General features: G+C 36.5%; 1 protein-coding gene across 7 annotated transcripts in view; it reads left to right on the forward strand.

The window, feature by feature from the left end:
- NBEAL1 (neurobeachin like 1) overlaps positions 1-15,046 on the forward strand; it is a 170,684-nt gene that overhangs the window by 110,487 nt on the left and 45,151 nt on the right. For all 7 annotated transcript variants that reach the window (XM_021075105.1, XM_021075106.1, XM_021075109.1 and 4 more), the window contains 6 exons: positions 2,022-2,179; positions 4,257-4,381; positions 9,990-10,116; positions 12,057-12,205; positions 13,437-13,570; positions 14,514-14,615. In XM_021075105.1, coding sequence (XP_020930764.1) covers positions 2,022-2,179; positions 4,257-4,381; positions 9,990-10,116; positions 12,057-12,205; positions 13,437-13,570; positions 14,514-14,615 — 795 coding nt within the window. The remainder of the gene's footprint in view (positions 1-2,021; positions 2,180-4,256; positions 4,382-9,989; positions 10,117-12,056; positions 12,206-13,436; positions 13,571-14,513; positions 14,616-15,046) is intronic.

Here is a 15,046-nt window from a genome sequence, read left to right on the forward strand (position 1 = left end):
GTGGTGTAGGCCAGCGGCTCTAGCTCCCACTTGACCCCCCAGCCTGGAAACCTCCATGTGCTAAGGGTGTGGCCCTAAAAAGACAAAAAAAAAAAAAGTATTGTGAACATGTTCTCATGCCATTATGTGATTGTGTAATATTCCACTATATTATGTATTAGAAGATTTAAATTTATTTACCAGTTTTGGACCTAACTAATCAGTTGTTTCTTTATTAGAGATAGTATTGATCATCTCTACAGTCATGTTTTAGTGAGCTTATTCAGGATAACTTTCCTAGAATAAGTGAAATTACTGGTGTGTAACACTCGTGATAAATACAGTTATGCTGCCTTCATAGAAGTTCTACCAATTAGTATTCCAGCCATCATTTTCTCTACAACTTTAAGAATATCCTTACGTGCTTGAACTTTAAAACTGTGCAGTTGATGTTTAATTATCATGGAGCTCTCATAACTTCAACTGTTTCAGCAATGATCTGTTCTAAAAATATGGTAACAGTGTACCCCAAATCATTGATATCCTACAAATCAAGTAATAATTATAATAGCAATTATAATAACAGCTATAATTTATTGAGAGCTTCCTACTTTTCCGGAACTATATTAAGCACATTAAATTTTAATCTTTATGATGATAGTTATTGTCAGCCTCATTTTACAGGTGATGGCATTGAGCCTCAGAGAATTAAATAGCTAAGATTCATACCCTGGTCTAGCTCCAAAGCTTATATTCTTAACCACACACTCTGTACTGCCTCTTTAAAAGATGTCTTTTAAATCCATGTCTTTAACTATTCATTTTAATGTAATTTAGTGTTGATTTGTTTGAAACAGTTAAATACTGTTTAATTCATAATACTTGCTAATAGATGATTATCAATGAAAGTTAGATAAGCCAGTCTTATCACTTGTCTTTTTGAAAATGTGAAAACTTTAATTTCAGGGCTTAGAGTTACATGAGGGTAGACCCTACTATCAGAGTATATTTTATCGTGAAAACTGGAATGAGTAAGTGGATTCATTTGCTAACTAGGTTGCTGTTCAGAGAGTAGCAATTTAAGTGATGGAATTTTTCATCGTGAGAGACTTGTCCCTGGAGATTTCTTCTGTCTTTGGCATTGCTTTTCAGGCCATCCATAGTAGTGTGGCATGTGATTACTGTTCCTTTTACTTTACCTAAACTTAAATCTCATTCCAGATGTTTTATAAATTAAAAGATCTCAAAAGAAAATTGTTTCACTTGATGGTATGAGATTAATAAGTATGAGTTTTGGAGTTCCCGTGGTGGTGCAGTGGTTAACGAATCCGACTAGGAACCATGAGGTTGCGGGTTCAGTCCCTGCCCTTGCTCAGTGGGTTGACGATCCAGCGTTGCCGTGAGCTGTGGTGTAGGTTGCAGACATGGCTCGGATCCCGCGTTGCTGTGGCTCTGGCGTAGGCCGGTGGCTACAGCTCCGATTCGACCCCTAGCCTGGGAACCTCCATATGCTGCGTGAGTGGCCCAAGAAATAGCAAAAAGACAAAAAAAAAAAAAAAAAGTATGAGTTTTAAAATCCTGTGTTGAGGAGTCCCCACTGTGGCTCAGCAGGTTAAGGATCTGGCATTGTCTCTGTGGTGGTACAGATTTGATCCCTGGCCCCACACCGTGGGTTGAGAATCTGGTGTTGCTGCAGCTAAAGCTCAGAATTGATGCCTGACCCAGGAACTTCCATATGTTGGTGCGGCCAAAAAAAGAAAACAATAAATAAAATAAAATCCTGTGTTGAGACACCTTACCTTTTTGAAGTTCTTCATATGTTAATTAGGTACTTCCTTAAGTTTTAAAAAATACAAGCAAGTTATAGCTAGAGTCATATTAAAGAAATGATTCAAATGGAGTAAGAAAATCCTGTTGGTTACCAGCTGCTTTCTTTTACTGCATGATTTTATTGGATCAGGTTATTAAAATTATAGCATTAAGATTTAAATATACCTGTAAATATATGATTCAATGCTGTTATGTATTGCTGTTTCTTTCAGGAGTTTTTTGTGGAGCCATTTAATCGAAAAGCACGCCAAGAGAACTTGAGGTATAATAATATGCTTAAACAACTTAGCAGTCAACAGTTAGCCACTCTGAGGCGCTGGAAGGCAATAAAGCTCTATCTTACCTGTGAAAGGGGACCTTGGGCTGAAAGGTAGGAGTTTATCATTCATTAAATACCCTTTTCTCTTTAGAACTCTGATCTAGAAATGTATGAGCCTTTAGCCTCTGCAATCCAATTTTAAAGCATTCAGTTTTTAAAAGATTGCTTTTAATTAATTTGCTTGTCTTTTATGAATTTTAGGTCTGTTTTCTTTAGAGTTTTGTGTTTATATGTTTTTTACCATGGAGTTATTTTCTTTACTCTTACCCTGTGATAATAGAATTTGTTTTGACTCCATTTACTTATATTTTCCTGACACCACCTCTTTGAACTAGGGTTAATAATGCTATGTGTTTGAATATTTTACAGTTTCTTTATCCTCAGTTTCTTCTGTTTTGTTGAAATAGATTATCTGTATATTATACACACTTTAAAAAAAAAGCCACCCTTTTTTATTGTGGTAAAATACACATAATGTAAAATTTAGTATTTTCACCATTTTAGAATGTGTAATTTAGTGGCACCAAGTACATTCCTGAGTTATGTCATCGTCACCACTGTCTAGCTGTAGAACATTTTCATCACCTGAAAAGAAACTCTGGACCCATTGAGCAGTCACTGCCTGTTATCCTTTCCTCCAGCCACTGGCAGCCACCAGTCTGCTTTCTCTTTCTATGGATTTGCCTATTCTGGATATTTCATAAATGAAATCATACAATGTGTGAACTTCTATGTCCAGCTTCTTTCACTTAATGTATTGTTTTCATTATCTTGTGGCATGTAACAGTACTTTCCTTTTTATGACTGAATAATATATATTGCATTGTATGATAATACCATATTTTGTCTATTCATTCATCACCTGATGGACATTTGGTTTTTTTGCTTGTGGCCATTGTGAATAGTACTGCTATAAACATTTGTGAACAGGTGTTTCTTTCAACACCTGTTTCTAATTCTCTTGGTTATATACCTGCAGGCAGAATTGCTGGGTTGTGTGTTAATTCTGTGTTTAACTTACTGAGGAATTACCAAACTTTTTTTCACAGCAGCTTTGTTGTTTTACATTCCCATCAGCAATGTTTGAGGGTTCTAGTTTCTTCATAACCTTACTAGTACTTGTCAGTTTTTGATTTTTCATTATGATCATCCTAGTAGTTGTATCTTAGGATTTTTTTTTTTTTGCATTTCCCTAATAATATTGTTAAACATCTTTTTATGTACTTGTTGGCTATTTGTATATTTTCTTTGGAGGAATGTCTATTCAAGTTCTCTGTCCATTTTAAAATTGGATTGTTTGACTTTTTGTGGTTGAATTGTAAGAGTTCTTTTTATTTTCTCAATACTAGACCCTTGTCAGATATACTACTCTAAATATGTACATTATCTTTTCACTTTCTTGATAGTGGCCTTTGGTTGCACAAAAGATTTGGATTTTTGAAATACAGTTTATATATTTCTCTTGTTGCTTGTGTTATTTATTTATTTTTTTGGCTGCGCCTGTGGCGTATGAAAATTTCTGGGCCAGGGATCAAACTTGTGTCACAGCAGCAATCTGAGCCACTGCAGTGACAATGCCAGATCCTTAACCTTCTGTACCACAAAGGAACTCTGTTGTTGTTTATGTTATTAAGAAACCAATCCCAAATGCATGGTCATGAGATTTATTCGTATCATTTCTTCTAAGAGTTTTAACTCATATTTAGATCTTTGGCCCATTTTAAATTATATTATCTTTATTTGTGATAAAATTATCTTATTTTGAAAATTGTATTTAGAATATACTCATATAGCTAGTTAAGACTTTTCCTTGTGATGGTGAAAGAGTAAAACATACCAAGCTGTAAGTCTGAAGATTTATGTTCAAATCTTACTTCTGGTACCTCCTGTAAACAACATGGCATTTTAGGCAAATAATTTAGCCTTAGACTCCTCAAGTCTAAACTGTAGATATGCATACATTTTCTCTGAGTTGTTTGAGTCAAATGAGATAATAAATGTGAATGTTTTTATAAAATAGTGCTAAAAATATGTAAAGTAGCTGATACTTTCTCACTCTGTTTTGGTCAACCAATCTTTGTAACTTTAAGCTAAATAATTTTATCTGTTTATTTATGAACATTGATAGGAAGCAAAAACCAATCCACTGGAAACTGGCTAACGTAGAAAATTATTCCCGTATGAGACTTAAATTGGTGCCAAATTATAACTTCAAAACCCACGATGAAGCGAGTGCTTTGAGAGATAATCTAGGTGAGTTCCAATGGCTGTTTAATTATTTGTTGAAGATAATGAGGGTGTTGGTGGGGGGTGTTTATTGTTTTTCTTAATTGTTTCTAAGTTATTTACTCATGAGAGAAGGGTGACATTTTATAATTGATATTTAAATGGTTGTGTATGTTACCTTTGGCCTAAATATAACATAACCTCCTATTTAAACTGATGGCAATTTTTTAAAGAAGAACAATTTAAACTCACAAAATTATACTGTCGTTCATATGAAATGTGTTATCTCTATCTATTGTGAAACAATGGTCCTTTAACCTTAGCCTTTTGCTTACCAAAACTGAAGCTAATATTATGTTTAGAATTCTTAACAACTCTTTAAGCCTTTTTTTTTTTTTTTTTTGTCTTTTTGCCATTTCTAGGGCCGCTCCCGCGGCATATGGAGGTTCCCAGGCTAGGGGTCTAATCGGAGCTGTAGCTGCCAGCCTACACCAGAGCCACAGCAACGCAGGATCCAAGCCACTTCTGCAACCTACACCACAGCTCACGGCAACGCCAGATCGTTAACCCACTGAGCAAGGGCAGGGACTGAACCCGCAACCTCGTGGTTCCTAGTCGGATTCGTTAACCACTGCACCACGACGGGAACTCCCTAGGCCTTTTTTTTTTTTTTATCACCTATTCTTCTTATAGAACTCTGGATAATTTAGTATTTTGATGGGCTAATGCCTTTTTTGGAAAAAAAAAAAAAGTGCTTAAAAATGTATGGCCTCGTGGTTTATCAAAACAGATTTTAAATAGTTTCTACAATTCTTTAGGAAGCATTCCTTTATAATGACCTATTTGACTTGGCATCTTTTTGTTTTTGAGGAGAGGTCTATGAAATACCCCAAAATGATATTGATTGTTAAAAGTCATTGGCTAGTCATGTGTATACTAAATTGTAATTAACTGTACTAAATCCATCTATGCTCTTTGTGTTCAATAACTAAGTTATAAATGAAATAAGTACCAGTTTTTTAATCTTACTTTTTAAAAAATGCCATAAATTGGCTAATACAGTCAAATGCTATAAAATTTAGAGAGCTATGATATCTGCCATTTAGAGTCTTACATTCTGAAATAAATCAGACACAGTAAGGTACTTTCCTTAATGGAAAATAAAGGCCTTGCCCATGATACAAACACTAACTTTGACAGTGTCTTTTATATAGGAATTGTCAGTTGCATATAGCTTGTCCCGTCATGTATATTCTGAGACTGTTATGCTTTCTCTAACTCTTGAAATTCTACTCTGCTTATCACCCAGAAAACATCTTTTGGTGAATGATTTCAATTTAGTTATATTTAAGGAATGGTGTTCTTTATTTTTTCTTCATTTTTGCTAAGAAATCTCACTCCAGGAAATTCCCTGTCCTTCTTCGTCTCCTTTTTTGCACTTCTACACATGTATACAGAAGTAATTTTCTTCTTCTTCTTGGTCTTGGGGTTTTTTCTTTTTTCTTTTTTGGCCATGCCTGCAGCATGTTGAAGTTCCTGGACCAGGGATCAAACCTGTGCCACAACAGTGACCCTGTTGCTACAGTGACAATCCTTAACCCACAAGGAAACTCCCTAGTCAGTTGCTTCAAGTCCAGGAAAACCAATGCCCCTTCTTTTTTTTCCCATCTCTGTTTCTCTCTTTATCTGCTTTTCAAAATCACCCCAAGTATAATGATGACAAGAAAATTGTACAGAAAAAAATAATCATTTCAATGTGAAATTGAGACTAGTACAAAACCAGTGGCATCAATCTTTAAAACTAAATGCCCTGAAGTTTACTTCAGATATTAGATTTCAGACTTTTCAGATTTTCAAATTAACTGCAAAATGTTTACCTACTCCATATGTTTATGAGTATTTTCATCAGCTGCCAGAATTCATGATGGGTTTTTTTCTTTTCTTTTGTTTCACCTACCCCAGTACAACTGTATAAGCATCCCATTGCATGTATTCAGAATCTCTTTTACATTATGGGGTAACCCACAAAGTTAACCATTATTCATAACTTTTTTGATGGGAAATTCTTTGTGAATTCCAAACAAGTAATTTGTGAATTATCTTTTGGAGTACACTCACCTATAAACTATGGAATTTAAATAGTCAAAAAGAAAGTATATTTGTAATTGTATCATTAAAAATATTTGGTTTTAGGAAATTTTTGTCTACACTTCTCCATTAGAAATACTCTTCTGATTACCAAATGCAACAACTTAGTTTTAGTTTTATACTGCTTCCATTGTCTCTGAAGCATTGGTAGTTGTCCTTCTCCATAAGTATATTATTTTAGCACTGCTGCTTAACCTCCTACTTTTCTTACCAATTGCTAGTCTTTTTTCCCTAGAGTATTCTTTTAATTGACAATTCATCTTTTACCAATGATAATTCTCACATTTGTGCCTGGCTATCTTGTCTTTTATATAAACTTCTCTTGGTGAGGTGGTGATCTCATGATTTCACCACTACATATAAAATGTATTTATAATGATACATATGATAATGCTTTCCTACCTGTTTTCATAATTCTCACCTGCCTTTTGAACTTTTTCTTTCTTTTTTCTTCTTGCTTGGTTGCCCTGCAGCATATGGAGTTCCTGGACCAGGGATCAGATCTAAGCCACAGGTGCAACATACTCCACAGCTGCGACAATGCCAGATCCTTGTAACCTACTGTGCTGGACCTCCGACAATCAAACCCACATCTTGGCACTACTGAGACATGGCCAATCCCCTTGCACCACAGCAGGGACTCCTGATTTGTGAACTTTAGACCAAGGTTTCCAACTGCCTGTTGTGATACCTCTTCCACAGAGGTCTCGTATAACATTTATTTGGAAACTGAATCCATTATCTTTTCTCATTTGTCTGCTTCTAACCCTAGACCTAACCCTAGATGCTGCTTCTCATGTATCTTATAGTTATCATTGTCTCTAAATCTGTTAGTTACTCAGATTTAAATTATCAGTATTAACTATGAGTCTATATTCATCCCTCCTTTAAATTTTTTAAAAAATTTTTTGGCCACATCCATGGCATGCAGAAGTTCCAGAGCCTGGGATCCAACCTGTACCACAGCCTTGCTAACACCAGATCATTAATTCTCTAAGCCACTGAGGGAGCTCTGATCTTCATCTCTCTTAATTCCCTATACACAGTAGGTCTTTATGTACAGTGTCCTGTTAATTCTCTTACGTATACTTTGAATATTTTTCCTTATTTGGCTTAGCTTAGTGCTGTCTTTTCCCACACTTAAAATAGTTTTCCCAGCTGACTTTCTTGCCTGTAGTGCTTTCTTTCCTCAGTTTATGCACCAGTCTTCCATCAGATTTTCTTTTCTTTTCTATTTTTGGCTGTACCCATAGTGTACAGAAGTTCCCAGGCCAGGAAGCAAACCTGCACCACAGCAGTGATAATGCTGGATCCTTTAACCACTAGGCCACTGGGGAAGTCCACATCAGATTTTCAATTCATCTCTCATGGAGTACTGTTACTCTGTAACATAGAATTACGTACTCTAATTGACTACATAAAGTCAATTGTCTATTTGTATCAGATTATCTAGACTTCTTGCTTTCCATGTTTTATTGCATTCTTAGGTACTTTTGTGTAAGTAAATGTTTAAAAATAAATTTTTGTTTATATTAGGCCACAGGAGAAGAATATGTTCAGTAGAAATAGTTACTTGGTACTGTAAAAGTGTGAGTCGGTAATTCCTGGTATGGAGGAACTTATAGCATATTTACAAAGAAAAATGCAACTCTACATTTGGGTAATTCATTTTACATGACAGAGCAATGATACCATTTGAGAAATTAAGGGAGGTTTTGTCAGCTTTACAATGATTTGTCATTTAGCATGAATTATTTTTACTTTCTACATGCGAAATATGGTTAATAAATGGCAGGAGAGAAGTTCAATTTAGGAGTTCCCGTCGTGGGTCAGTGGAAATGAATCTGACTAGGAACCATGAGGTTGTGGGTTCGATCCCTGGCCTCTCTCAGTGGGTTAAGGATCCGGCGTTGCCCTGAGCTGTGGTGTAGGCCACAGATGCAGCTTGGATCTGGTGTTGCTGTGGCTGTGGCCTAGACTGGCAGCTGTAGCTCCTATTAGACCCCTAGCCTGGGACTCTCCATATGCTGCAGGTGCAGCCCTAAAAAAAAAAAGAAGAATTTGAATTTAGGTTTACCACTTCGCAACCCATGTTCTTTCCATTACATTAGCCCTGCCTTCTTATATAATGTAATAATTTATCACATTAAAAATGCATAGTTTATTATATTTTTATGTATATATATGTGTGTTGGAATTATCTATTAAATCCCTCATACTCCAGAAAGGAACACTTCAGGGAGTTCCTGTTGTGGCTCACTGGGTTAACAGCTTGACTAGTATCCATGAGGATGAGGGTTCAATCCCTGGCCTCACTCAGTGGGTTAAGGATCCAGCATTGCCACAAGTCTGCAGTGGCTCAGATCTGGCATTGCAGTGGCTGTGGTGCAGGCTAGTACCTGCGGCTCTGATTTGACTGCTGGCCTGGGAACTTGTATATGCCGAAGGTGAAGCCCTAAAAAAGAAGAAGAAAGGAACACTTCTGCTTTTGGTCTCTGTGTTATCTTTTTTTTTTTTCAGTGCTGCACGCGTGGCATATGGAGGTTCCCAGGCTAGGGGTCCAGTCAGAGCTGTAGCTGCCAGCCTACGCCAGGGCCACAGCAACACCAGATCCGAGCCGCGTCTGTGACCTACACCACAGCTCACAGCAACGCCGGATCCTTAACCCACTGAGCAAGACCAGGGATTGAACCTGCAACCTCATGGTTCCTAGTCGGATTCATTTCTGCTGTGCCACAATGGGAACTCCTATGTTTTATCTTGTAATTAAAGATAATTTGTCACATTCTTAATATTTCTTTAGTACAAATGCACATTAAAAATCATTCTACTGTACTAATGTGAGAATAATTCTTTCTTTGAGTTAACATATTTGTATGCTTACACGTAAATATGATTAAAGAGATTACTTGGCCTATTTCTAAAATAAATAATACTATCCTTAAAAATAGATACCATATTTTAAAAACATTTAAGTTTTTTTTTTGTTGTTTTGTTTGTTTTTTTGTCTTTTTGCCATTTCTTGGGCCGCTCCCGCAGCATATGGAGGTTCCCAGGCCAGGGGTCAAATCAGAGCTGTTGCCGCCTGCCTACGCCACAGCCACAGCAACGCGGGATCTGAGCCACATCTGTAACCTACACCACAGCTCACGGCAATGCTGGATCCTTAACCCACTGAGCGAGACCAGGGATCGAACCCGCAACCTCATGGTTCCTAGTTGGATTCGTTAACCACTGAGCCACGACGGGAACTCCTAAAAACATTTAAGTTCCTTTATTATCTTATAATTTTAAAAAATCACAAACAGTATTGATAACTCTGAATCGTGTATAAAAACTTTTCTGTTAGTAAATTTCTTTTTATCTTAGAAAATTTCAAGTACTTTATTGATAATACACATTGTTATAATTAACAGAAATTACAGAAGGACTATAATAGAATTTTTTTTTCTGCTTTGTGTTTAACAGATATTTTATGTTTAAACAGGTATCCAACACTCACAGCCTTCCAGTGATTCATTGCTTTTGGAAGTAGTGAAACAAGTCAAAGTTAGTGATATGGACGAGGATAAATTAGATCTTCCAGAAGAAGAAATAACAACCAGAGTAAATATGTATGTATAAGTACTCGAAAGAATGTAAAATTATTTCATTCAGAGAAAGGGATTATAAAATTGTGGAGGGAGTTCCTTCTGTGGTGCAGTGAGTTAAGGATCTGACTTCAGTGGCTCCGGTTGCTGCGGAGGGACATGTTCAATCCCCAGATTGGCACAGTGGGTTAAGGATCCAGTGCTGCTGCAGCTATGGCATAAATCGCAGCTGCAGCACAGGTTCGATCCCTGGTCCGGGAACTTCCATGTGCCATGGGTACAGCCAATGAAGAAAAAATAACGTGGAAAATATTTACTTGATATTCTAATACTATGTATTTCCAGGGTCCAACAGTTGATACTATCTGTACTAGCTGTTAGGAGTCTCATCAGTGTGAACTGAGACTACTGAAGGAGGTTTCTTAGAATTGGGTTAATTTGGAACTGGACCTTGAAATTAGAAAATATTTTGAGCAGAGTGATAATGAACACAAAACATATCAAATGTATGGGATACAGCTGAAGTGTTTAGATGGAAGGTACAGCATGAAATATAATAATTAAATATTTCATTGATTATTTTCAGGGAACTTGGCCGGGGTGGGTTTATCTAGAAAGCTATATTTGGTTTTAGTATGTTACTTCATCAGCCCTTTAATGTAATTTAATTTTCTTTCTTCAGTGACTAGTGAATTCATCAGATGTCAGTCTTACTCATTTTCAACTGAAAAGCCAAAACTCTTTCTTTCATAGAATACACTTAACCTTCAGACTGTTTACTCTCTTGGGTCATTTATTTTTCTTTTATCACTATAAATATTGGAATTTCACTCTTTAGGAAAACATCAATTTTTTTTTAAACTTAGCTTTAAGCTAAGAGTTGCAGTACTACCAGTTAGGTTGGTGATACTTATAAAGCTTCCCTATGGAAATCCATTGGAAACAAAATTAGATTTAGTCATTTCTATCCTGGAAATAAGGCACATGTGAAATATCTAGGACCAGAGAGCAGGTGGTATGAAGGATTTACTCGCATAACTTTCCGTAAGTCATAGGAGTTCTCATTTCTATACATGGCAGTTAAAAGTCACCTAGGCCACCAGAAAACTGTCCCTTCCCAATTACTCCTTCCCATAAACATAATTGATAAGAATCCTCCAAATACAAGGTGATTTTGCTTTAAGTATGATGTGGCAATGTTATCTCCATTTACACTCTCAGGTACTGTGATGAGGCTGTAGTTTCAGTCGCTCTTGAAACATCACATTTTACAGTTTAAGAATCAATTATAATAATACTTCTGATAATTTTGAAACACCGCTAGTGACACAATCCTTTATTCACAGATTCATTTATTCCCTGGGTCAATTCATGTCTCCCGAATATAACTAGTCTTGCTGCATGTTTGAACTGCCCTCTACCAGTACTATTAAAGATTCACTAGATTTTGTTTTAATGGGTCATATACCATTAAAATGTAAAACATTTTTATTGTGTAATAAGGGTTTTTGTTTTGTTTTGTTTATGCTTTTTAGGGCCATCCCTGCTTCATATGCAGGTTCCCAGCCTAGAGGATCAAATCAGAGCTGTAGCCACTGGCCTACACCACAGCCACAGCAACGTCAGAGTCAAGCCACATCTGCAACCTATAGCACAGCTCATGGCAACACCGGATCCTTAACCCACTGAGTGAGACCAGGGATCGAACCTGCGTCGTCCTCATGTGTGCTAGTCAGATTCATTTCTGTTGAGCCACAGCAGGAGCTCTCTTAATGTGTAATAAGTTTATTTGGACAACATTTAAGTAATTTAATATGAAGTGGAATATTTTTTGTAGAAAATTCAAGTACTCTTTCTTGCATAGTAATTTTACAGACATGAGATTCATATTTAGATATGATGTTCTTTTCCATTTATACAGAATATGTAATGGATATTTTTTCAGTTGGTTTTTGTTTTTACAGTGATGAGAAGGAAGAACAAGATCAAAAAGAAAAATTGGTGTTGTCAGAGGACTGCGAACTCATTACAATAATTGACGTCATTCCTGGCAGATTAGAAATCACTACTCAACACATTTACTTCTATGATGGCAGCATTGAAAAAGAAGATGGTAAGGAGTTCTGGGGAAATAATTTCTGTTGTTCAGTAGTTAAGTATCCAGTTTTTCAATCATTAATGAGAAGGAAGCAATAAGGTGGGACTGTGTAATTATACTCTATCACGTAAAAGTCGAAATGGAAAGTCAATATGGGATTAAATTTATTATTCAACAGTAAACTGAAGGGACTGCTTCTTTTTTTATCACCAGTATTCTTTAAAAGGCTTGTCTGGAGTGGACAAGTATAAATTTAAGTTACAAAATATAATCTTAATTTTGTTTTTATGTATACTTTTTCGTATAGGCCTCTCACCTAATTCTTTTTTTTTTTTTTTTTTTTTTTTTTGCCTTTTTAGGGCCTCACACTCAGCATATGGAGGTTCCCAGGCTAGGGATCAAATCAGAGCTACAGCTGCCAGTCTACACCACAGCCACAGCAACATAGGATCCGAGCCATATTTGCAAACTACACCACAGCTCAAGGCACGCTGGATCCTTAACCCACTGAGTAAGACCAGGGATCAAACCCGCATCCTTATGGATACTAGTCGGATTTGTTTCCATTGCACCTCAATGGGAACTCCTCACCTAATTCTTTATCTGAAAAGAAAAGTATATTTAAATCTAAGCTGCCAACATAAAGAGAAGAAGAAAAATATTTCTAAGATATAATATTCAAAATTATTTTTAGTCTAGTGAGAAGGAAGTAGAAAAGCTATAGAATTTTAAAATAGTTGTATAAAAAACAGTTTAGGGAGTTCCCATTGTGGCTCAGGGTAATGAACCCAACTAGTATCCATGAGAATGTGGGTTCAATTCCTGGCCTCGCTCAGTGGGTTAAGGATCGGGCGTTGCCTTGAGCCATGGTGTAGGTTACAGTCATGGCTCGGATCCTGCATTGCTGTGGCTGTGAAATAGGCCAGCAGCTGCAGCTCTGATTCAGCCCCTAGCCTGGGAATTTCCATATGCTGTGGGTGCAGGCCTAAAAAGAAAAAAAAAAAAGAAACAATTTAAACATGTTTTTGTTTTTGTTTTTGTTTTGGCCACACCTGTGATATGCTCAGTTCCCAGACCAGGAATTGAATTCATGCCACAGCAATGACTGTGCCAGGTCCTTAACCACTAGGCCACCAGGGACTTCCTTTTCCCTAAGTGCTACTTTTGTCAGGAACTAGGGAGATATTTTCTGCATAGCAGGAGTAAGTTTTTATGATACCCCAGTCCCAATATTTTTCTGTTTTAGGAGTAGGCTTTGATTTCAAGTGGCCTCATTCTCAAGTTCGAGAGATTCACCTACGACGGTACAACTTAAGGAGGTCAGCCCTTGAGATTTTTCATGTTGACCAATCCAACTACTTTCTTAATTTCAAAAAAGAGGTATGTAAGGTGCTACCTTTCTAGAAGTTCCAGAGTATTAGCTTGAAATAATTTTCTAACTAGTGAGCTGTAATGAAACATCAAATCGAAAAAATACATACCTTTGGGGCTAAGCAGTACATGAATTTTTGTTAGGATTTATGTTTATGTTTAAGTGTTTGAAGGATGTTTTCAGTTTTTATATATATGGATTGGTACAGAAGTCAGTAGAATATTGAGGTTCAGCCAATCAATGTCTTACATTATTCAGTTGTGAAATCATACACAACATATATGGTATAATTGGATTTATGAAATTAGGTTAGGTTCACTTCAGCAATAATGGGCATGTGTAATCAGAAAAAATATAAGGAAAGATGTAATTTGTCTAGGATTAAATTCTTAAATAACATAAATGGTTAAGAGATCGCCACTGAAGTCAGGTTACCTGGGTATAAAACTGTTCCACCACTAGCTGTGTACACAAGCTTTAGCCCATTGCTTGCCACAAGCCTTCCTTCCCTCTCTGTCTTATACTTGGGGTGTGACTTGCATCATAGTCTTATAACTCCTCACCTTGCCTCATTTTTCTCTCCGTTTTCCCTCACAGGCATCTCTTGTAATTAAATCCTACATGTTCAGTGTTTAGTATCTGCTTTTCAGATGATCTGGATTAGCACAGTCAGTAACTAAGTTTCTGTTCCCTTGTGAGATCCAAGTTTCTTTATAGATGATTTGATGCATACCTTTAAGAAGTATTTTTCTTTTCTTTACTATTAAAAATAAATTTCTTCCCACAGGAAAATACAGTGCACATGTTTTTTAGAGCGTCGTATAATTAAAGCAAGCATAGTCCTGTTACATAATGTATATTTGGTTTGTCTGTAGTTTTTAGTTTTTATTATTTTTATAGTCCTGGTTTGTCTTGATCAAGTTTTAAGTCATAAAATGCTTTTTTTTATAGGTTAGAAACAAAGTATATAGCAGATTGTTGTCACTTCATTCTCCAAATAGTTATGGAACCAGATCACCACAGGAATTATTCAAAACATCGGGGTTAACACAGGTAAGAAATTTAACTGTCACAGTTTTGTGTCTCTTCTACTCTATTCTGCGCTACTCTATTCATTTTTGCTCTTTAGGGCTGCACCCGGCATATGGAGGTTCCCAGGCTAGGGGTCCAGTTGGAGCTACAGCTGCTAGCCTACACCACAGCCACAGCAATGCGGGATCTGAACTGCATCTGCAACCTACACAGCAGCTCGTGGTAACACTGGATCTCCAACCCACTGAGCAAGGCTAGGGATCAAACCCACATCCTCATGGACACTAGTTGGATTCGTTTCTGTTGTGCCACAATAGGAACTCCAGTGCTCATTTTATATTTCAGACTTTTGCTTAAAAGTAAAACTTCCTTCTTCTGATTATTTTATTTTGATTGTTCTATTGCTATTCTTCCATTCAGATTGATCTTTTGAATTACATTTGAATCTGTTT

This window comes from Sus scrofa, chromosome 15, assembly GCF_000003025.6.
Source record: "Sus scrofa isolate TJ Tabasco breed Duroc chromosome 15, Sscrofa11.1, whole genome shotgun sequence".
Classification (NCBI taxonomy): domain Eukaryota; kingdom Metazoa; phylum Chordata; class Mammalia; order Artiodactyla; family Suidae; genus Sus; species Sus scrofa.